General features: G+C 51.7%; 3 protein-coding genes and 1 non-coding gene across 6 annotated transcripts in view; 1 reads left to right on the top strand and 3 right to left on the bottom strand.

Moving 5' to 3' along the window:
• The window catches only part of CD2BP2 (CD2 cytoplasmic tail binding protein 2), a 249,448-nt gene that overhangs the window by 57,108 nt on the left and 169,877 nt on the right, over positions 1 to 22,463 (bottom strand). The window lies entirely within an intron of this gene.
• Positions 597 to 12,098, top strand: ZNF771 (zinc finger protein 771). 3 transcript variants are annotated; one of them, XM_050773533.1, is made up of 3 exons: positions 597 to 967; positions 1,631 to 1,780; positions 11,059 to 12,098. In XM_050773533.1, the coding sequence occupies exons 2-3, from the start codon at positions 1,640 to 1,642 to the stop codon at positions 11,869 to 11,871; spliced, it is 954 nt and encodes a 317-aa protein (XP_050629490.1). In that variant the 5' UTR covers positions 597 to 967; positions 1,631 to 1,639; the 3' UTR covers positions 11,872 to 12,098. The 3 variants fall into 3 exon arrangements, with proteins under 3 accessions (XP_050629490.1, XP_050629489.1, XP_050629488.1); XM_050773532.1 differs by having other exon boundaries at positions 597 to 1,023; XM_050773531.1 differs by having other exon boundaries at positions 599 to 1,273.
• LOC126945131 (small nucleolar RNA SNORA42/SNORA80 family) lies at positions 12,740 to 12,875 on the bottom strand. Its single transcript, XR_007722308.1, has one exon. It is a non-coding gene; the product is annotated as a small nucleolar RNA SNORA42/SNORA80 family (small nucleolar RNA).
• On the bottom strand, positions 16,548 to 21,943 carry DCTPP1 (dCTP pyrophosphatase 1). The gene is made up of 3 exons (XM_050773576.1): positions 21,779 to 21,943; positions 20,951 to 21,061; positions 16,548 to 17,387 (listed from the first exon to the last, which is right to left on the bottom strand). Exons 1-3 carry the CDS (start codon positions 21,877 to 21,879, stop codon positions 17,087 to 17,089), a joined length of 513 nt encoding a protein of 170 aa, XP_050629533.1. The 5' UTR covers positions 21,880 to 21,943; the 3' UTR covers positions 16,548 to 17,086.

Here is a 22,463-nt window from a genome sequence, read left to right as displayed (position 1 = left end):
GGTCAGGCTGGTCTCGAAATCCTGACCTCAAGTGATCCACCGGCCTCCGCCTCCCAAAACGCTGGGATTACAGGCATGAACCACCGCGCCCGGCCTTGAAATGATTTTTTTTTTTTGAGACGGAGTCTCGCTCTGTTGCCCAGGCTGGAGTGCATTAGTGAGATCTCGGCTCACTGCAAGCTCAGCCTCCCAGGTTCACGCCATTCTCCTGCCTCAGCCTCCTAAGTAGCTGGGACTACAGGCGCCCGCCACCACGCCCGGCTAATTTTTTGTATTTTGTTTAGTAGAGACGGGGTTTCACCGTGTTAGCCAGGATGGTCTCGATCTCCTGACCTCGTGATCCGCCCGCCTCGGCCTCCCAAAGTGCTGGGATTACAGGCGTGAGCCACCGCGCACGGCCGAAACGATTTTTTTTTAAAGTAAAAATACCCTAAGGCCCAAACAAGGTACCCCTGTGGACTGGATTTAGCTTTGGGCTGTTGTCCACCTAGGCTTCTGGTTGTCAGGGATGCTATGACATCTTTACTGTGTAACTTAGGCAGATCAGTTTACCTCCCTGAACTTCAGTGAGCTAATCTGTAAAATGGATCAGGACCCATCGCTGTGCCGATCAAATGAGACCAGGTGTGTTAAGACGCTGAACAGCGCTGGCGCATGGTAAGCACCCCACGCATGACACGACAGCGGTAGCTTGGGTGGATGATGATTTGGTTAGGATGTATTCAAGGAGCAAGATATCCCAGAGGCCAGCGGAATAGGCGACGCCGAGAAAGAAGGAGAAAAGACGGCAGAGGAGATAGAAAGAGGGAATGGAAGAAGTGAGGAGGCAGCAGGGTCCGCCCTCCAGGCGAGGCGCCAGCGAGAGGCCCAGGCCGGGGAGGGAGCGCACGTGGCCTAGTTCGGGCGGAGCAAAGGCGCTGGGCGCAGCGGAGACCTCCGAGCCCGCCCCAGGAGACCGGCCGCGAGGGTAGGTTGGAACTCGGCTGCGAGGACCTTGAACGCCGGGCGCTGGGGCGGCTCCAGGTACTTGGGAGTCGCGGGACTGCGGGGGACGCCACGCCAGGTCTGAGCTCGCCGCCCTCTCGGAGCCGTTTGTGCCGGACTCCTGGGTCCTTTAGGGCTCCGCCCCAGGGGGTGGGGCCATATGTTCGGACCAATGACCGGCCGTCCCTGCGGCCCCGCCCTCTCCCCGCCCCCGGAGCCGCGGCCTCTCTCAGTGCCCAACCGCCCGGCGCCCAGGCCTGGGGCACCACAAGCGCGGAACCTTCGGCTGGTGAGTGCGCACCTCCTCCCCAGGGTTTCCGCTACGATCCCGCCTCCAGCCCATGCCCCAGAGCTCCAGGTCGCCGACCCGGGCCCTGGGGAGTGACTCAGCGCAAGGATGGTGGCGACTTGCGGGGGCTGGAGATTCGAACTGTTCAGGGCCTTGAATGCCGGGATGAGCTGGTCCCGGGGCTGTGCCAGAGCGTGGGGCCGGGCTGGGGTGGACGGGAGAGGACCAGATTCGGAGACCAGGGCAGGGCGGGAGAAGCCACGGCTGCACCGCCTTGCTGGGCCAGGGCCACGGTAGGGCGGGGGGGGGGGGGGGGGGGGGCGGGTCCTGAGCTTCTGATCCAGCTCCCCGCCTCAGGACACCAAGATGCCTGGCGAACAGCAGGCAGAGGAGGAGGAGGAGGAAGAGATGCAGGAGGAGATGGTGCTGCTGGTGAAGGGTGAGGAGGATGAGGGTGAGGAGAAGTATGAGGTGGTGAAACTCAAGATCCCCATGGACAACAAGGAGGTATGTGTCACAACACCCTGGGGCCCACTGTCCTCAAACCTGGTCCAGGCCCAGCCTCCCTCAGATAGAAGCCAGGGATCTTGCCCCTACTTTTCCCAGAATCTCAGATCTAGAACCTCAGGGTTGGCCCATACTTCTGCCCCACTGCCTGGGCTTCCATCATACAGTCACGCCTACTGTGCCAGGCTTCCTGCTGGGTGCAGGAGATTAAACTCCGTCCTTGGATCCCCCATGGAGCTTGATGTTAGACTGAAGGGTAACCACACAGTTAGAATCCGGCATGATGGTTGCAGGTACAGGGAGATGATGAAGCCTAGAAGTGGGAACTTAGATTTAGAGGTGGGGGAAAGTACAGGTTAGTTCAACAGCAACAGTAACAATAGCTAACCCTTGCCTAGCATTTTCTATGTGCCAGGCCCTGTTCTAAGCACCTCGATTCTATGATGTTGGAGCATTTATTCCATTTTACAAATGAGGAGACTGAGGCCCAGGGCAGTTTGGTAACTGGCCACAGGTCTCAAAGTTAGTAAAAGGATGGCTTATGTGAAACCAGTAGGAGTCTGGGGGCGGAAGTGGGGTGATGGACCCAGGCAGAGGAAATAGCCTTTTTATTATTATTGCTGTTATTGTTTGAGACAAGGTCTCATTCAGTCACCCAGGCTGGAGTGCAGTACAGCTCCCTGCAGCTTTGACTTCCCGGGCTCAGGTGATCCTCCCTCCTGAGCCTCTCCAGTAGCTGGGACTACAGCATGCACCACTACACCTGGCTAATTTTTTTTGTTTTGTTTTGAGACAGAGTTTCGCTCTGTCGCCCAGGCTGGAGTGCAGTGGTGCGATCTTGGCTCACTGCAACCTCCACCTCAAGTGATTCTCCTGCCTCAGCCTCCCAAATACCTGGGATTACAGGCATGTGCCACCAACGTCTGGCTAATTTTTTGTATTTTTAGTAGAGTTGGGGTTTTGCCATGTTGGCCAGACTGGTCTCAAACTCCTGAGCTCAGGTGATCCTCCCACCTCAGCTAGGTGTGAGCCACCACATCCAGCCAGAAATGGCCCTTGTAGAGGCTCAGACGAGCGAGTAGTGCACTGCCCCAGTGAGGGTGAGTGGTTTGGTCATGCAGTAGTGTGGATGATGGGGAGTGGTTGGCAGGCCACACAGGGAGTCTACCTTTTATTCTGAGGGTATTTGAAGGTTTTGAGATCAGAATATGAGTTAAATTTCCCCTCTGGAGACGCTAACTGCCACCAGATATGTTTCCACTTGTCAGAACCCCAGAGGACTCTGTCTGCCCACAGCCGGAGCAGCCCTGAGTCCCAGCAGAGGGCTTGGCTCCAGGGGACTCAGTTTGCAGGGGCCCGGGCTCTGATTCTTCCTGCCCAGGAGCCAGTTCCCAGGGAAAGAATGCTCTGCTGCCCCCTAGTGGGCGTGGTGGGTGCTGGGGGAGGGGACAAGCTCCTCAGGCCTCCTCTTCCAGTCTAATAACTATCTGGTTCTGTTTTTTGCGGGACCCCTTGGCCCGTTATCCAGCTCTGCCTGCCTCTTCCAGCCCTGCGATTGCCTGATCTCCACCTTTGGCCTCTAAGTTACAAACACAGGCTCCAGAGCTTAGGGTGGACTTCCAGCTCCATCACTTACCCACTGTGTGACCTTGGGCAAGTTTCCTAACTGCTTCAAGCCTCAGTTTCCTCATTTGTAAAAGGGAAATTATAACAGCACCTACATCTTGGAGTTGTGAGGAATGAATGAGTCAACACATGCACAGAGTTAGAACTGTGTCTGGCACATAATAAACATGGAGATAGTTGCTGTTACATTTATTCTTCTCCCCAAAGCTCAGGACCTTGGGCAAGGTCATCCTTCTGGAGATTTTTCAGCTTTTTTTTTTTTTTTTAAACGGAGTCTTACTCTGTCGCCCAGGCTGGAGTGTGGTGGTGCAATCTTGGGTCACTGCAACTTCCACCTACCGAGTTCAAGCAATTCTCCTGCCTCAGCCTCCTGAGTAGCTGGGATTACAGGTGCAAGCTACCATGCCCAGCTAATTTTTGTATTTTTAGTAGAGATGGGGTTTCACCATATTGGTCAGGCTGGTCTTGAACTCCTGACCTCGTGATCCGCCCACCTCAGCCTCCCAAAGTGCTGGGATTACAGGCGTGAGCCACCATGCCTTGCTCAACTCATTTTTATCAAAGGCCTGGGCTGAACCATGAGAACTGGGGTTGATCAGGGAAGTGAATGTGGGGGCACAGAGGATTGAAGGCAAACGACTCAAGGCAGTGGGGAAGGCTTCCCAGAGGAGATAATTTCTGACTTGGGCCTTGAAGGCTTTGTGGGGGTTTGGCACATGGAGGAGGGTGAAGTGCATTCCAGGAGAGGGAAACAGCAAAAGCAAAGACTCAGAGGAAATGAGACTGGAAAGGCAGTTGGGGGACAGAGAGGCCTTGAAAGCTAGGGCAGGATGTACTGTGTTAGGTTCTGTGGCAACATCAGAGGCCTTAAATCATGGGAAGAGCCAGACGTGGTGGCTAACGCCTGTAATCCCAGGACTTTAGAAAGCCAAGGCGAGAGCATCACTTGAGCCTAGGAGTTCGAGACTTCCCTGGGCAACAAAGGGAGACCTCATCTCTACAAAAAATTTTTTTTAATTAGCTGGGCATGGTGGCTGTAGTCCTAGCTACTCTGGAGGCTGAATGAGCCCAGGAGTTCAAGGCTGCAGTGAGCCATGACTGCACCACTGTACTCCAGCCTGGGCAACAGAGAGAGACCCTGTGTCAAAAAACAAAAACAGGCCAGGCATGGTGGCTCATGTGTGTAATCCCAGCACTTTGGGAGGCTAAGGTCAGGAATTTGAGACCAGCCTGGCCAACATGGCGAAACCCCATCTCTACTAAAAATACAAAAATTAGCTGGGTGTGGTGGCATGTGCTTGCAGTCCCAGCTACTCGGGAGGCTGAGGCAGGAGAATCACTTGAATCCAGGACGTGGAGATTGCAGTGAGCTGAGATTGCACACTGTACTCCAGCCTGGGCAATAGAGCAAGATTCTGTCTAAAAAAAAAAAAATCAGAGGAGGAACATGATTGGATTTTCTGTTTAGAAGAATTATTGGCTGCTATAGGGAGACCAGGCCAGGTAAGGCCTGCTCTAAGGTAGTAACAGCAATGACGAGGAAAAGGTGCCATTTAGGAACTTGGCTAGAGCCAAGGGGTATGTGCAGTGAAGGTTTGGCATGGCTACTCATAAAAGGCACATAGGGCCAGATTGTTAATGGTATCACGCAGTGGTTCTAACTCCACCATTGACCAGCTTTTCTTTGGCTTTCACATCTGTAAAATGGGGTAATAGAAAAAGACCCTTGAATGCCTGTCTGAGAAGTGTCATCAGGGTGACTGGATTTGGAGGAGATGGGTGAAATCGAGGATTATGCACACATATCCCATGAACTGTTAGCACGGTGCCCAGAAGAGCGCTCGATCGTCAGCTTGCTGTGGGCCTTCCTGAGCCTCATTTCTCCATCTATGAAATGGTGACCTCGAAAGCGCCTTCCAGTGGTGACATTCAGTGAGTCCTAGCTATTGCCAGTCCCGTGGCCAGTCACTGTCCAGAAAAGCCTTAATTACGCTGCATGCAGAGGCTGGAGTATTCTCCCTCTGCCATCAAAACCCAATCTGTCTTTTAGAAAGATTTTCTCAGAGGGCTCCATGCACATACAAACCTATCTTTCCCTGGCTTGAACCCTTGAGTGGTTTTCTGCTTCCCTCAGGGTGAGGTCTCAGCTGCTAAACTTGGCATTCAAAGCTCTTCACCATCAGACCTCATGCCATTCTGGCTTCATCCCCTCGACACCTATCCCATCCCTCCTTGTGGTCTCAGCCTGCAAAGCCCCTCTTCACCTTTGCTCCCTGCTTTCTCCAGGAGTAGCTCTTTTCTCTTCTAGATCAGTTTCTTAATTTTTGACATGCATACAGATCACCCAGGGGTCTCGTTAAAATGAGGATTTTAATTCAGTAAAATCTGGAGTGGGATTTGAGATTCTGCATTTCTAAAAAGTTCCCAGTGATGCTGATGTTGCTGGTCTGTGGACCATATATCCTCCAGCAAGGAACTAGAGGACAGGGATTGTGTTTAACAGTTTGTACCAAAAAGAAGGAAGACTGTGACCACAAAAAGGGGCCACGGGAAAGAGACAAGCTGCATAAGTGGCCTCAAACTCTAGTCAGTGAGATTAGAATTGCATCATGGAGGCTGGGCACGATGGCTCTTGCCTGTAATCCCAGCACTTTTGGAGGCCGAGGCAGGAGGATTGATTGAGCTCAGGAGTTTGAGACCAGCCTGGGCAACATGGCAAAACCCCGTCTCTACTAAAATACAAAAATTAGCCGGGTGTGGTGGCATGCCCCTGTAGCCCCACCTATTTGGGGGGTTGAGTCAGGAGGATTGCTTAAGCCTGGGAGGTCAAGGCTGCAGTGAGCCCAAGACTGCAGTGAGCCATGACCATGCCACTGCATCCAGCCTGGGTGACACAGTGAGACCTTTTCTTAAAAAAGAGAGAATTAAAAAAGGATTGCATCATGGTTAAGAGAATAGGTGTTCTGGAAAATGAGTAACTTCAGTTCAAACCCTGGCTCTGCCATTTATTAGCTGTATAGCCTTGTGTACTCACTTAACTTCTGAGTCTTATTTCCTTATATATAAAACAGGGCTAAGGCACCTAACCGAAGTCATGGTGAGAATTTAGAAAGAGAGTACTGGTAAAAAGCACTTAGCACAGTTCCTGGCACATGGTGAGTGCCCAACAAGTGGGAGTTATTGTATTAATTAGAGAAATAATGGCTAAGGAAGAAACTGGGATGTTTGCCCTGGTTAAAAAAAATTTAAGCAGGAAGACAAAAATCACTAACTTCTAATACCTGGATTATTACATTATTACACTACATTGTATATCCACAGTAACCTCTTGTTATAGTGCAAATACCATTTATTCTAATTTTTAAATCTAATAGTTGTAGAATTTAAGACACACTTGGGTCATTAATGATCACCTAGTCTGGTATTTGCCAAGTTTCAGTCACATGTGTATTGTTCATATGTTGTACTCATATTATTTATTAATCCTTTTCTTCAAATAGATTCACATTGTTTTGTTAAATAAATTTACCTTCATCTAAACAATAGTACTGATGAACCTGTGGGTTTCATGTGATCTCTTGTTTTTTAGTATTTGTGAAAATAAATGCATAACAATTATAATGAGACTTTTTTAAAGTTTGCCCACATACCACCTCATACCTCATGCTGGGAAATTTTTTTTTTTTTTTTTTTTTTTTTTTTTTTAGAGACACAATCTCACTCTGTCACCCAGGCTGGAGTGCAGTGGCACGTGATCGTAGCTCACTGCAGCCTGAGCTCAAGTGATCCTCCTTCCTCAGGCTACCAAGCAGTTGGGACTACAACTACTTGTGCACCTCACCACACCTGGCTAATTTTTCACTTTTTGTAGAGATGAGGTCTAACTGTGTTGCCCAGGCTGGTGTCCAACTCCTGGCTTCATGTAATCCTCCTTCCTTGGCCTCCCGAAGTGCTGAGATTACAGGTGTGAGTCACTGCACCTGGCCTCATACTGGGAAGTTGATCTCACTTAGCCTACCTGGCCTTTCTCAGGACACTGGGGCAGAGGAGGATCTTAATGAGCTGGATTCAGCTCCTCTTACCAAGATTTTTCCTCGGGCACCCAAGGCCCCTTCTCCTGGGCTGGAGACATCAACAATGCTTGTGTGGAGAATTTCTTTTTCAGAAGTCAGTGATCCCAGCATGAGGAAGCCCTCAAGCTGTCCAAAGTCACCTTAAAGAGGGTGCCAAGGAAAAACGGGCCAGAAAAACGTAGATATGATGAGACAAGTTCTCTCCACAGTGGCTGATGTATTGAAATAAACCAACAGATTTCAAAACCAGGGCAAGACTGGAAAATGTGACCTTGAATTCAGATGGTGCCAAACATGTTGTGGGGAGTTTCTCCATTTAAAGTATCAACTTGTATTTTAACCTTGAATCCCTCTTGGAGTGTGCCAGGGACTTGGAGTTCAGCCTCTGTCACATCTTGGTCACATGACTTCAGAACAGTGTAGCCTGAACAACGGCATGGTCTCATGGGCACCCTGAGTCCTTCCTGGCTCCCACTAGCCATGTGAATTTCATCGCCCTCAGCCTCAGCTTTCTCAGCTATCGAAAGAGACAACACCCAGCTCAAGGCAGGTGACAGGAGGATTTAATACAATAACATACATAGTGTTGTCAAAGCTTAATACTTTGCTATTGATTGTTGCTATTGTTATGAGTATATATACTATTTAAACCAGATTTCCCTTGGTTGGTCACTAATTTCCCAAATTGCCCTGTTTTCTAGTAATTTCTTTCTTTTTTTTTTTTTTTGAGAGGGAGTCTCACTCTGTTGCCCAGGTTGGAGTGCAGTGGCATGATCTCAGCTCACTGCAACCTCTGCCTCCTGGGTTCAAGTGATTCTCCTGCCTCAGCCTCCTGAGTAGCTGGGATTATAGGCATAAGCCACCACACCCAGCTGATTTTTGTATTTTTAATAGAGACAGGGTTTCGGCCAGGCGCGGTGGCTCACGCCTGTAATCCCAGCACTTTGGGAGGCCGAGGCGGGCGGATCACAAGGTCAGGAGATCGAGACCACGGTGAAACCCCGTCTCTACTAAAAATACAAAAAATTAGCCGGGCGCGGTTGTGGGCGCCTGTAGTCCCAGCTACTCGGGAGGCTGAGGCAGGAGAATGGCGTGAACCTGGGAGGCGGAGCTTGCAGTGAGCCGAGATCGCGCCACTGCACTCCAGCCTGGGCGACGGAGCGAGACTCCATCTCAAAAAAAAAAAAAAAAATAGAGACAGGGTTTCACCATGTTGGCCAGGCTGGTCTTGAACTCCTGACCTCAAGTGATCCACCTGCTTCGGTCTCCCAAAGTGCTGGGATTACAGGCGTGAGCCACCATGCCTGGCTTGTTTTCCAATTTCTGAGTTGGTTACCACAAAGCCACTACCTTTTGACAAACAATCTTGAAGGCCTTGAAGATGCCCTCTTGCAGCTTCAGAAAGAGAAGGCCCTACTATTCTCTGCTGTCACTCTCTTTTTTTTTTTTTTTTTTTGAGATGGAGTCTCGCCCTGTCACCCAGGCTGGAGTGCAGTGGTGCGATCTCGGCTCACTGCAACATCCACCTCCCCGGTTCAAGCAGTTCCCTGCCTCAGCCTCCCAAGGAGCTGGGATTACAGGCATCTGCCACCACACCCAGCTAATTTTTGTATTTTTAGTAGAGACAGGGTTTCAACATCTTGGGCTCGAACTCCTGACCTCGTGATCCACCCGCCTTGGCCTCCCAAAGTGCTGGTGAGCCGCTGCACCTGGCCTTGCTGTCACCCTCTTAACCTGTCTCCCCATCTGTAAAATGGGGATGATGATAATTACCTTGTGGAGATCAAATATGGGAGAAGCTGACACTCTCTTGTCCTTAATATGTCCCAGGTACTTCATTTGGTCATGAATTAATTGCTTGACCACAGTAGATACTCGACATCAGTTTTGCTGGGGTTTTGAGCATTCTTTTTTCTAAAGGGAGCAGTGTGCCCTCAATACTCTTCACTCTTAGTCCAGAATGTTTTCCCTTCACGTGCCTCTTACAAGGCATTTCTTTCCTTTTTCTGATATTTATCTCTAGAAGGCCAGAGCTTGTGAAATTGGCTCATTTTCAGATTTTTCGTTTCAGACCTCAGAATAGCATTTGGGTTTTACTCTTGCCTTTTTCTTCACTGCTTAAAAAATGATAGGTGTTTGCTATTCAAAGCTGATTAAGAGCCTGGACTTGGTCCTGGCCTGGCTTCCAGGATGCCCCTCTCCTGCTCTCTTCCCTCCCTGGCTTCTCCCCATCTTGCTGCCCTAGGTTCTCTCTGCCCATCCCCTGGATGATCTCATCCACTAATTCTCAAGGCTTTATAAACCATCTATAGGTTGACAGCTTCTCAGTTAACATCTTCAGTCTAGGTGTCGCTTCTGAGCTCCAGATATGTCAAGAAGCCATGACACCATCCAAAACAGATCTCCTCTCTCAACTTGCTCCTCCCACCGTCCTTATCTCTGTAAATGGCAACTCCACCTTTGCAGCTGCTAAGCTCAAAAACCTTGAAGTCATTTTGATCTCTTTTTCTTTACATCTCATATCTAATGTTTTATTAAATCTATTCTCTCACACTGCAAATAGATCCAGAAGCCAATCACTTCTCACCACCTCCACCATCCACCGTCCACTTCTGTCACCTGGGTCTGAGCCACTATCTTGGCAGGTGGCTGTAGTGGCCTCCTCACTGGGCTTGTGCTTCTGCTCTCTCCAACTCCTTCATTTGGTTTTCAACCCCAGTAGGCTGAGGGAGCCTTTTTTAATGTGTAGGATATGGTCACTTCCCTGCTCAAAGCCCTCTGACATCTCTTACAGTTCCCTGTCTCCTTTATATTAAAAGCCAGAGCCAGGCACAGTGGTATGTGCCTGTAACCCCAGCTACTAAGAAGGCTGAGTCAGGAGGAACTGCTTGAGCCAGGAGGTTCGGGACCAAGCCGGGGCCACAGCAAGACCCTGTCTCTTAAAAAAAAAAAAAAAAAAAGCCAAATATAACAAATACAAGGCCCTATAAGCCAAGCGATCTCCTCCACCACCACATCGGTGACTTCCCCCATCATGCATTCTGCTATAACCAATTTTTCTTGCCATTTCTGGAACTCAGCAGGCAACTCCCGCCTCTGCGCCTTGCTGTTCCCTCTGCAATGCTCCTCAGAGGGCTATCCACGTAGCCTGCTGTGTCACCTCCTTTAAGTCTTTGTTCACGTTATCATGTCGGTAAGGTGTCTTGACAACCCTGTTTTAAATCTGTAGCATCCCCAATACCAGCATTCCTTATCCATTATTCCTGAAAGCAGTAATTTTTAAAATCCTTTTTATTTAATGCGGAATCCCCATGCCTAGAACAGTCTAGGACACTGCACGCCCTCAGGAAATATTGGGTGAATTAATAAAAATAGCTAGAACGCCGCTGGGCTTTGTGATGTGTGCGTTACGCGCATTATCTCACCGGATGCGCACAGCCATCCTGCGAGGCAGCACCGTGGCCTTTCCTATTTCACAGATGGGGAACTGAGGCTCACAGAGGGAGCAGCCTGTGGAGACCCAGGTCTCTGGCTCCGGGGCCTGCCGCTAAGGGCTGACCTATCCCCCTCTCCCCGCAGGTCCCGGGCGAGACGCCCGCGCCGTCCGCCGACCCGGCGCGTCCCCACGCTTGCCCCGACTGCGGCCGCGCCTTCGCGCGCCGCTCCACGCTGGCCAAGCACGCGCGCACGCACACGGGCGAACGGCCCTTCGCGTGCACCGAGTGCGGGCGGCGCTTCTCGCAGAAGTCGGCGCTGACCAAACACGGCCGCACGCACACGGGCGAGCGGCCCTACGAGTGCCCCGAGTGCGACAAGCGCTTCTCGGCCGCCTCGAACCTGCGGCAGCACCGGCGGCGGCACACGGGCGAGAAGCCGTACGCATGCGCGCACTGCGGCCGCCGCTTCGCGCAGAGCTCCAACTACGCACAGCACCTGCGCGTGCACACGGGCGAGAAGCCGTACGCGTGCCCGGACTGCGGACGCGCCTTCGGCGGCAGCTCGTGCCTGGCGCGTCACCGACGCACGCACACGGGCGAGCGGCCATACGCATGCGCCGACTGCGGCACGCGCTTCGCCCAGAGCTCGGCGCTGGCCAAGCACCGGCGCGTGCACACGGGCGAGAAGCCGCACCGCTGCGCTGTGTGTGGCCGTCGCTTCGGCCACCGCTCTAACCTGGCGGAGCATGCGCGCACGCACACAGGCGAGCGGCCCTACCCCTGCGCCGAGTGCGGCCGCCGATTCCGCCTAAGCTCGCACTTCATTCGCCACCGACGCGCGCACATGCGGCGCCGCCTGTATATCTGCGCCGGCTGCGGCAGGGACTTCAAGCTGCCCCCTGGCGCCACGGCCGCCACTGCCACCGAGCGCTGCCCGGAGTGCGAGGGTAGCTGAGCCCCGCAGGGCTGCGGAGGGGCGCCCTGGGGCTTCGACCTGGCTGCACTAACCCGGGCTCCTTCTGCGCCGGCCTCCAGGTCTGGAAAATTGAGGGGACTGCAGGCCCGGCTGCCCTGGAACTGGAAGACAGGGAGAATCCCCTGCCGGGGTCCCTGGAAACAGTGCCCATCCTCCATCACTACATTCCCTTGGCCCGTGTTAGTGAATAAAGTATTATATCCTCACCCCACCCGTGCCTGTGAGTGGGGTGGGTGGGAGAGGAAGAAAGTTCGGGTTCTCCAGGCTCAGGTGCCAAGTGAGATGTCAAGGAACCAAAGGGGGATGTAAACCTAAAAGGGGTTCCCGGCATCTCCGTTTGTGTTGGGGGTAGGAGGTGATCGCACACTTGGCCCTCGGTTACGTCCTCATAAACCCTAGATCTGAAAGGGCCCATAAGTATACTATGTTCATCAGACATGCACTGCATTCGGCAGAGCTCCAGTGAGCAAGGCACAACCCTCAGATCTCAGTCTAGTGAAGGAGAGAAAACTGTAACACAATATTAAAGGTTTTAACTGCTTTGTTATGTAAACTTACTTATTTTCATCCTCAAAACATCCCAGCCCAGCGCGCGGTGACTCACGCCTGTAATCCCAGCACTATTGGAAAAAAAAAAAAAAAAAAGCTGGGCATGGTGACGCACACTTGTAGTCACAGCAAATGAGGAGGCTGAGATAGGAGGATCACTTGAGCACAGGAGGTTGAGGCTGCAGTGAGCTACTACTGTGGCACTGTACTTCAGGCTGGGCGACAGAGCAAGGCTGTCTCAAAAATAAATAAAAAATTTTAAATTCCAAAGTTATAAAATTTATTTTTTCTTGTTTTCTACTGTGCAACCCATTTCAGTGCCAGCAGCCTACGGGCATAGAGGCCAGGCAATGGTTCGGGGCTACAGTTTGCTCTGGCATGGGGTACTATGAGAGGCCCAGGGAATCCGGCCCATCATAAATCCAAACCCATGCGTTGTTTTAAATTTATTTTGGGTTGGGCAAGGTGGCTCACGCCTGTAATCCCAGCACTTTGGGAGGCTGAAGCAGGCAGATCACCTGAGATCAGGAGTTCGAGACCAGCCTGGCCAACATGGTGAAACCCTGTCTCTACTAAAAATGCAAAAATTAATTGGCCTGTAATCCCAGCTACTCAGAAGGCTGAGACAGAGTGAGACTCCATCTCAAAAAAACAAAAAACAAAAACAAAAAAAATCAGCCGGGCATAGTGACAGATGCCTGTAATCCCACTTAGGAGGCTGGGGCAGGAGAATTGCTTGAAATGGGAGGTGGAGGTTGCAGTGAGCCGAGATCACACCATTGCACTCCAGCCTGGGTGACAAGAGTGAGACTGTCTCAAAAAAATAGTAATAAAATAGTAATAAAAAATAAAAATAGTAATAAAAATAAATAGTAACAAAAAAAATTTATTTATTTATGTAGAGACAGGGTCTCGCTATGGTGCCCAGGCTGGTCTCCCCATCCTAGCCTCAAGCAACCCTTCCACCTCTGCCTCTTGAAGTGCTGAGATTAGGCATGAGCCACCATGGCTCACCGTGGCTGAGGCAAAGGAGATGGGACCATCTTTCTGTCCATTTTTGCCACAGCCCATGAATGGCAAAGACAAGGGACAAGTAAACAGGCACTTGCAGTCCAGTGTCAACTGGTGCTATGATGGGAAGATAGGTAGGCTCTTCTCAGAGGTGATGCTTAAGTTGGGTCTTGAAGGTAAAGTTGGGGTTGGAGAAGTGTGGAGAGAGCCCCTAAAGCTGCATTCCAGGGTCAGTAGAGCTTGCAGATGTTCCCTGGGGTGGAATGAGGGGACAAAAAGGTTTTGGAAGTGAGGTTAAAGTATCCAAGGTAGCGAAGCCTTGAGGGCTTAGAGGGGAAGGATGGAGCTAACATCCGTAGGGAGCTGGAACTCATAGTGGTAGACCTGGAGCTGAGGCAAAGGAGATGGGACTGACTTCATTTCTTAGCTTGGGTGACTGCAGGACAGTGTCACTGATATGGGGGTGCAGGATGAAGAGCAAGACAGGAGCTGAAGTGGGGGCAATTATTATACCCCAGTCTGGACATGCTGAACGTTAGGTCAGCATGAGGGAGGGGACTGGCAATAACAGCTTAGAGATATCAGGTCTGGAGTCCATGACACCATGTCCATAAGAAAGCACTCAAGAAGAGTCTTGAAAGTGGCTGGGCACGGTGGCTCACGCCAGTAATCCCAGCACTTTGGGAGGCCAAGGGAGGAGGATCACTTGAGGCCAGGAGTTCAAGACCAATTTGGGCAACATGGTGAAACCCTGTCTCCACTAAAAATAAGGAAAAATAGCCAGAGGTAGGAAGAAAACCAGGTAAGCATCTTATCTGGGAAATCTAGAGGAAAGTGTTTCAGGGAGAGTAGGCGATCAGCTGCTGCTCTGGTGCCCGCTGCATTTGTCATGAGGGCGGGGAAAGTGGCGAGAGCTGATTCAGTGGAGGGGGGTGAAAACCAGCCAGGAGGCCAGGTTGTAAATGGGACAGTGGGGAAGCAGAGTGGGGGAATACAGCCAACCCTTTGAAGAGGCTGCTCGAGGTTTGATGGTTTCACTTTTGTCAACAGGGAAGGGACTCATATATGCTTTCTGCACAGGAAGAAAGGGCTAATGAAGAGAAACTGATCATACAGAAGGGAAAGCAGACACCCAATTAAGGAGAGGAAGGAATCAGGGCTTCGTAAGGATGCGGATCCCATTATCACTGGAGAGCCAGAAGAAAGGCGGGTTTGGGCACATAATCTGATGCGCTGTTTTACCTGGGAAATAAGAATGGGGGTCACTGGATAAGAAACGTAAGAGAGTGAGGCCAGGAAAGGAGAATGCCTCATTTTACTGATGTGCAGACTGGCTCAGAGAGGCAGCAAATCAGCGATCATTGTAGATTCTGAAAGCACGGATGTCCTTTGGTATACGTGGGGGACTATTTCCAGGACACATCCCACCGTGTTCACAAATCCACGCATACTCAAGCCCCTGTCAGCCCTGCGGAACCCACGTATAGGAAAAGCTGGTCCTCCACACACATGGGTTTTGCATCCCACAAATACTGTATTATTGAACCATGTTTGGTTGAAAAAAATTCAACCAAATGTGGACTCACGCAGCTCAAACCCATGCTGTTCAAGGGTCAACTGTAGTTTAAAAGTCCTTTCCCCTGCATTAGCCTACCCTGTGACGGAGGCAGTCAGAGGTATCTCAGAAAAAAGTGATGTGCCCAAAGTCACAGAACAGGCAAATCTTACACACTCAACACTATCTTTTTTTTTTTTTTTTGAGACGGAGTCTTGCTCTGTCGCCCAGGCTGGAGTGCAGTGGCATGATCTTGGCTCACTGCAACCTCTGACTCCCAGGTTCAAGCAATTTTCCCTGCCTCAGCCTCTGGAGTAGCTGGGATTACAGCCACCCACTACCACGCCCAGCTAATTTTTGTATTTTTAGTAGACATGGGGTTTCATCATGTTGGCTGGGTTGGTCTCGAACTCCTGACATCAGGTGATCCACCTGCCTCGGCCTCCCAAAGTGCTGGGATTACAGGCGTGAGCCACCGCGCTCGACCCTCAACACTATCTTTAGGTGGAGAGGAAAAACAATAAATTGGCCTTGGTGTGGCAGGGTGGGTAGCCTTTACTTCTACCAAGGAGGAAACCCTGTTTCGCCCCACATCAGAGACCTGACCCTGATTTCCTGCTCTAGGCCCCTGATAGTTGAGTTAAAAAGGCAAATAAGGCCAGGTGCGGTGATTCACGCCTATAGTCCCAGCACTTTGGGAGGCTGAGGTGAACGTATCATGAGGTCAGGAGATTGAGACCAGCCTGGCCAACATAGTGAAACCCCATTTCTACTAAAATTACAAAAATTAGCTGGATATGATGGCATGCACCTGTAATCCCAGCTACTTGGGAGGCTGAGGCAGGAGAATTGCTGGAACCGAGAAGGTAGAGGTTGCAGTGAGCCGAGATCACGCCACTGCACTCCAGCCTGGGTGACAGAGCGAGACTCAGTTTCAACACTATATTTAAATAATAATAATAAAAAAAGGCAAATGGCTGGGCGCAGTGGCTCGGGCCTGTAATCCCAGCACTCTGGGAGGCCGAAGCGGGCAGATCACCTAAGGTCAGAAGTTCAAGACCAGCTTGGCCAACAGGGTGAAACCCCATCTCTACTAAAAATACAAAAAATTAGCCGGGTGTAGTGGCGGGCACCTGTAGTCCCAGCTACTTGGGAGGTTGAGGCAGGAGAATGGTGTGAACCCAGGAGGCGGAGCTTGCAGTGAGCTGAGATCGCACCACTGCACTCCAGCCTGGGAGTAAGAGTGAGACTCCATCTCAAAAAAATAAAACAAAAAAAAACTGGGCGTGATGGTGGGCGCCTGTAATCCCAGCTGCTGGGAGGCTAAGGCATGAGATTCACTTGAACTCAGGAGGCAGAGGTTGCAGAGAGCCGAGATCACACCGCTGCACTCCAGCCAGGCCAACAAAAGTGGGATTCTGTCTTTAAAAAAAAAAAAAAAAGGAAAACAGGTAATAACAATAACCGCAAACTTACCCTTTACTACGTGCCAGGCCCCACCCTGAGCACTCACGTAACTCATTGAAACCTCACAACCCTATTGGGCAGGTACTATTCTTTTTATTTTATAGACAAGGAAGCTGAAGTGCACAAAGATTAATTTGAGTAATGTCATCCAGCTTGCAAGTGTCAAAGATGGCATCTGAACCCAGACAGCCTGGCTCCAACATCTGGACTCTTATAGCCTCCAATCTCTAAAAGGAGGGGGAAGGAACTTACATGACATCCTACTGGGAATTTGCTAAAAACCAGATCTCTCTGCCCTACAGGCAAAAGGTAAAAACAGGGAAACACGAGAATGGGGCTCAGAGGCACCCCTGGTCCCCTCGCCATCACCGGCAGAGACAGAGAGCCTCCCTGGCCATCCAGGAAGAATCTAGAAGTTATTGCCCAAAACCATTTTACTGGGAGAGCAAATACCAGGAGGCTACCTTCTAGAGGTTGCTGGGCCTCAGACCTCAAGAAGTGGAGACCTCAGGCCCACGATCTATTTGGAAAAGACTAGAAAATGGCTCCAGGGCCGGGCCACCCTTTGCTCTTCAGACACCACCCTGAGTTGCAAGTCCTGTGGCCACCTTTCTAGGTTGAGGTCTGGCCCGTGGAGTCACAGGGAAGGTCCGCAGGCCCCACAGCCTGGTCTTCAGAGACGGCACCATGGGGCAATTCTGTATACTTGCGGGAAGAGCTGCGGGCCAGATGGGCTGGGTAGCGTCGCCGGTTGATGTCCATTTTGGAGAGCACTGCTAGCGGCAGATCCACACGGCAGCGGGCTGCTAATGCCACCAGGTAGATGAGGACGTCACTAAGCTCCTCTTGAAGGGCTAACCGTTCCCTGGGGGACCAGCCTTGGGGGCCAGGTTCCCCATCGGTTTTCCACTGACTAGGGGCAGAACACAGACAGACACACACTCAGATGTAACCTGGGACAATGGGCTCTGCCAGTCTTTGCAGTAATAACACCCACCTCCAATGATGACCCAACCCATCTGGGCCCTGGGAAGAGTCAGGTGGGGAAGAGAGCCCAACAGATGATACCAAGATGTCTGTGTCTCTCCCTGGGCCAACGAGTGGCCAAAAGAACATTTCATTTGTTGAGACAAAGCTTTGAGGCCCAATTCTAATTCTCCCCAGCCCTAGCCATCACCACCCCAGACCAAACCTTGGACCTGGACCACTGCAGAAGCCTCCCCACTCATCTCCCTGCTAACTCATCTTTTACTCCTGCCCAGACCATCTTTTCTTTTTTTTGAGACAGAGTCTCACTCTGTCACCCAGGCTGGAGTGGAGTGCAATGGCGCGATCTCACTGCAACCTCCACCTCCTGGGTTCAAGCGATTCTCCTGCCTCAGCCTTCCGAGTGGCTGGGATTACAGGCATGTGCTGCCATGCCCAGCTAATTTTTTCTTTTTTTTTTTTTTTTGAGACAGAGTCTCGCTGTGTCGCCCAGGCTGGAGTGCGGTGGCCGGATCTCAGCTCACTGCAAGCTCTGCCTCCCGGGTTTTTACGCCATTCTCCTGCCTCAGCCTCCCGAGTAGCCGGGACTACAGGCGCCCGCCACCTCGCCCGGCTAGTTTTTTGTATTTTTTAGTAGAGACGGGGTTTCACCGTGTTAGCCAGGATGGTCTCGAACTCCTGACCTCGTGATCCGCCCGTCTTGGCCTCCCAAAGTGCTGGGATTACAGGCTTGAGCCACCGCGCCCGGCCTAATTTTGTTTTTCTAGGAGAGACAGGGTTTTGCCATATTGGCCAGGCTGGTCTCGAACTCCTGACCTCAGGTGATCTGCCTTCCTCGGCCTCTCAAAGTGCTGGGATTACAGACATGAGCCACCGCACCCAGCACAGACCATCTTTTAAAATCACAAATCAGGCCGGGCGCAGTGGCTGACGCCTGTAATCCCAGCACTTTGGGAAGCTGAAGCGGGTGGATTACGAGGTCAGGAGTTCAAGACCAGCCTGGCGAAGACAGTGAAACCCGTCTCTATTAAATAAACAAAAAAATTAGTTGGGCGTGGTGGTGGGCACCTATAATCCCAGGTACTCAGGAGGCTGAGGCAGATAAATTCTTGAACCGGGAAGCAGAGGTTTCAGTGAGCTGAGATCGCACCACTGCATTCCAGCCTGGGCGACAGATCAAGACTCCATCTCAAAAAAACAAAAACAAAAACAAAACAAAACAAAAATCTGCTGGGTGGTGTGGCTTATGCCTGTAATCCCAGCACTTTGGGAGGCTGAGGTGGGTAGATCACCTGAGGTCAGGAATTCGAGAATCGCCTGGCCAACATGGTGAAACCCCATCTCTACTGAAAATACAAAGGAGCCAGGCGTGGTGGCACATGCCTGTAATCTCAGCTACTGGGGAGCCTGAGGCAGGAGAATCGCTTGAACCTGGGAGGCGGAGGTTGCAGTGACCTGATATCATGCCCTCACGCCATCACACTCCAGACTGGGCAACAAGAGCAGAACTCCGTCTGAAAACAAACAAACAAAAAACCCCACAAATTACATTTTTCCCCTTCTCTGCTAAAATCCAAACTGTGCTTAGAATATAATCTAAACTCCCGACAAAGCCCTCCTGTGCTGCATGGGCTGATGCCTGCCTTTTCCAATGCCCCTGCCCACCACTCTCACTCCCCACCTAAGGCCACTCTGGCTTGTTCTGCCTTGCACACAGGCCAAGCTGTCACAGGGCCTTTGCACTCACTACTCCCTCTGCCTTGAACGCTTCCCCATCCCCCAGCATTCCCCGGGCTAGCTTCTTCCTGTTATTTAGGGCTCAGCCTAGATGTCACCTCCTGGCTCGTCACCTTGTGGTTTTTTTTTTTTTAAGACAGTCTCGCTCTGTCACCCAGGCTGGAGTGCAGTGGTGCGACCTCGGCTCACTGTGCAAGTTCCGCCTCCTGGGTTCACGCCGGTCTCCTGCCTCAGCCTTCTGAGTAGCTGGGACTACAGGGGCCCGCCACCATGCCTGGCTAATTCTTTTGTATTTTTAGTAGAGATGGGGTTTCACCGTGTTAGCCAGGATGGTCTTGATCTCCTGACCTCATGATCCACCTGCCTCGACCTCCTGAAATGCTGGGATTACAGGTATGAGCCACAGTGCTAGGTCTTCTAGAACATCTTCTAGGTGACGTTCATACATCTGTCATGAGGTCATGTGCAGTGGTTCAACCTGTAACCCCAGTGCTGTGGGAGGGTGAGGCAAGTGAATCACTTGAGACTAGGAGTTTGAGACCAGCCTGGGCAACAACAGCGAGATATCCCACCTCTATAAAAAATAAAAATTAGCCAGGCTGGGTAGTGGCGCACGCCTGTAGATCCAGCTACTCGGGAGGCTGAGGTAGGAGGATCGTTTGAGCTCCTTGGGCTGCAGTGAGCTATGATCACATCACTACACTCCAGCCTCAGCAACAAAGTGAGACCCTTTCTCTTAAAAAAATGACTGTCCTGGTCTAGGGCTCATCGCCTCTTGCCTGGTCTAGGTGTACCCTGCCCCATTCTCTCAGTGATCCATCCAATCCATCCTGTAGACACAGTGATCTTTCCAACACTCACCTCTGGTCAGGTCTTCTGTCCAAACTCTCCATCACGCTCTAGCCCTAATCCTATCTTCATGGGTTCATCTCCCACCCCTCTCCTCCACAGCCCTATCACTCATCCAACACATGCCTGTTGAGTGCCTACTATGCACTGGGCACTTGGGACACATCAGAAAAAACAGATCCCAAATCCCTGATTTTTCCCAAGAAGATTACACTGAAGGAGCGTCAGATTCTCCCTGAATTGAACTTGCCCTATCTTGCCTCACTGCCCCTGCAAATGTATTTCCCATGTCTGGAATGCCACAGGCAGGTCCTCTACGGAATACCTTCCTTTCAGCCCCAGAGGCAGAAGAAAAGGGTTGTTGGGCCGGGCGTGGTGGCTCACCCTTGTAATCCCAGCACTTTGGGAGATCAAGGCAGGTGGATCACCTGAGGTCAGGAGTTCGAGACTAGCCTGACCAATACGGTGGAACCACTAAAAATACAAAAATTAGCCAGGCGTCTGTAGTCCCAGCTACTCAGGAGGCTGAAGCAGAATTGTTTAAACCCGGGAGATCGATGTTGCAGTGAGCCGAGATCAAGCCACTGCACTCCAGCCTGGGCGACAGAGACTCTGTCTCAAAAAAAAAAAAAAAAAAAAAAAAAAAGGAAAAGGGTTGTTGCCACTACTTCTTCCTAGATGGGACCTACCCTGCTGCTTTCACACCTCACACCTCTGTCTTCCAGGAGGCTGGGTGCCCCTAGAGGGCAGGGACCCGTGAGTCCTTTCTGCATCCCCGACAACAGCAAAGAGCCTTGCAATGAGGAGAGGAAATTGAACCCATGAATGTTTGAAGACCAAATAAATGCTCCCCTCCCCTCCCCCACAACTCAGACTCTACCAGGAAGCTTTCCATCTACTTACAAGAGTTCTGCGAGCTCCCCCACTTCCCCGACCAAGGCCAGGAGGAGGTTCCGAGGCTGATGGAACTGTTCCCAGTCTCGTTCTGCAGCAAACTCGGCATGGAGGCGGCGACTGAAACAGGACAAAGGCGTGTAAATCCAAGTCTCAGGGTTAGAGAGTGATGCAGGGCCCAGAGGCAGCTACCCCAGTAGTATGTAATGGGGGCCTGGGACCAGGAGATTCTGCAACTAATTCATTGGATGGTATTGTGCAGGTCATTTCCTCTTTCCGGAACTTGGTTCCCTCACCTATAAAATGGGCGTGCCCCTGAGCTGCCCTTAACATCTTGCCAAATGTAACAAAACCCTCTTCATTATTCCATCTCCTGCTGCTACTTCTGCAGTTTCTTTCCTCCACCTGGAATCGCCGCACATCAAAATCCAATTTCTCTTACAGAAGGCAGTTCCACAGGCCCTTCCTCTAAGAAGCTTTTCTTGACCTCCTCCAGCAAGAAATAACCTCTCCCACCTCTCAGCACACCATTTGCCCCTCTCGTACGCCCGGCGCCTGGAGAGCAGAGGCGGTATCGGGTGCCGGTATCTTCCCAGGGCTAGGCTGAAGGGCGTTCCTAGTGATCACTCGGGGCCACGACCCAATTTCCCTTGCCTCAGGTGTGCACCGCTGCGCCCATTTTGCAGATGAGGCAAGAAGGCTCGCCCAGGGACAGCCCGCAGAGCCAGGACCCGAGCCCCGCTGCCAGCCCGCTTCCCGACCACATGCAGGAACCCTCCCCAAAACGCGGGAGAAAGGGGCGACTTCCCCACCCCGAGCTGGGCCAGGCCTGCTTACATGTCCTCAAGCGTGGGCTCCGGGCTGAAGCTGAACCGGCCGGGAGCAGCAGTGTCCTCTCCCGCCGTGTCTCCACGAATCTCCCCACCGGCCACAGACATGCCGCCCACCCGCTGCAGCCGCGACTGCACGGAAACCCACGCGCCACGCTGGAAGCCCCGCCTCCAGAGCTCTGACCAATTACGGGCGTTCTCTTTTGCCTCACGGGGCGGAGCCTGAGTAAAGAGACCAGTGACTTTTGTGGAGTTTGCTACAGCCCGCCCCTTCCCTCACTGGACCAATCTGAGGGAGCTTCAAGCGCGCGCTCTAGTCTTAGGCCCTGGAATTCTTCCGCTAGGCCCTGCGTCTTAAAGGTATAGGTACCAATTCGACTCGGGGAAGAGACGAAGAGCAGAGGACGCGGGAAGCGCAGGCGCGTCACTTCTTTTATGGGCTCCAGAGGGCGCCAAAGCGAAATGGCGGCAGAAGAGGGCCTGCCAGGTGGAAAACCCTATAAATGAAAGGTCCTATGCATAGATATTAAATCTCTCAGGGCTTAAGGACATTGAGAACCTTCGAGGCCAACCCCCCCACTATTTGGATGGGATTGAAGGGGAAGAGTGGAGTAAGATCAGGCCACAGTAGGACTTCAGCTCCCTGCCATCGCTGTGTCCTGTGGTTGAAACGATGGAGGGCGCCCCATTCC

The sequence above is a fragment of the Macaca thibetana genome, chromosome 20 (assembly GCF_024542745.1).
Source record: "Macaca thibetana thibetana isolate TM-01 chromosome 20, ASM2454274v1, whole genome shotgun sequence".
Classification (NCBI taxonomy): domain Eukaryota; kingdom Metazoa; phylum Chordata; class Mammalia; order Primates; family Cercopithecidae; genus Macaca; species Macaca thibetana.
The sequence above is the reverse complement of the archived record's forward strand: the minus strand, read 5'-3'. Positions and strand labels throughout refer to the sequence as shown.

Bases quoted from the DNA above. Each gene is read 5' to 3' on its own strand.
- ZNF771 (XM_050773531.1), top strand. From the start codon at position 1,145: ATGTTCGGACCAATGACCGGCCGTCCCTGCGGCCCCGCCCTCTCCCCG. The intron at 1,274-1,630 runs GTGAGTGCGCAC...TCCCCGCCTCAG, and splicing joins AAGCGCGGAACCTTCGGCTG to GACACCAAGATGCCTGGCGA. The intron at 1,781-11,058 runs GTATGTGTCACA...CTCTCCCCGCAG, and splicing joins TCCCCATGGACAACAAGGAG to GTCCCGGGCGAGACGCCCGC.
- DCTPP1 (XM_050773576.1), bottom strand. From the start codon at position 21,879: ATGTCTGTGGCCGGTGGGGAGATTCGTGGAGACACGGCGGGAGAGGAC. The intron at 21,062-21,778 runs GTAAGCAGGCCT...GTCCTGTTTCAG, and splicing joins GAGCCCACGCTTGAGGACAT to TCGCCGCCTCCATGCCGAGT. The intron at 17,388-20,950 runs GTAAGTAGATGG...TTCTGCCCCTAG, and splicing joins GGGGAGCTCGCAGAACTCTT to TCAGTGGAAAACCGATGGGG.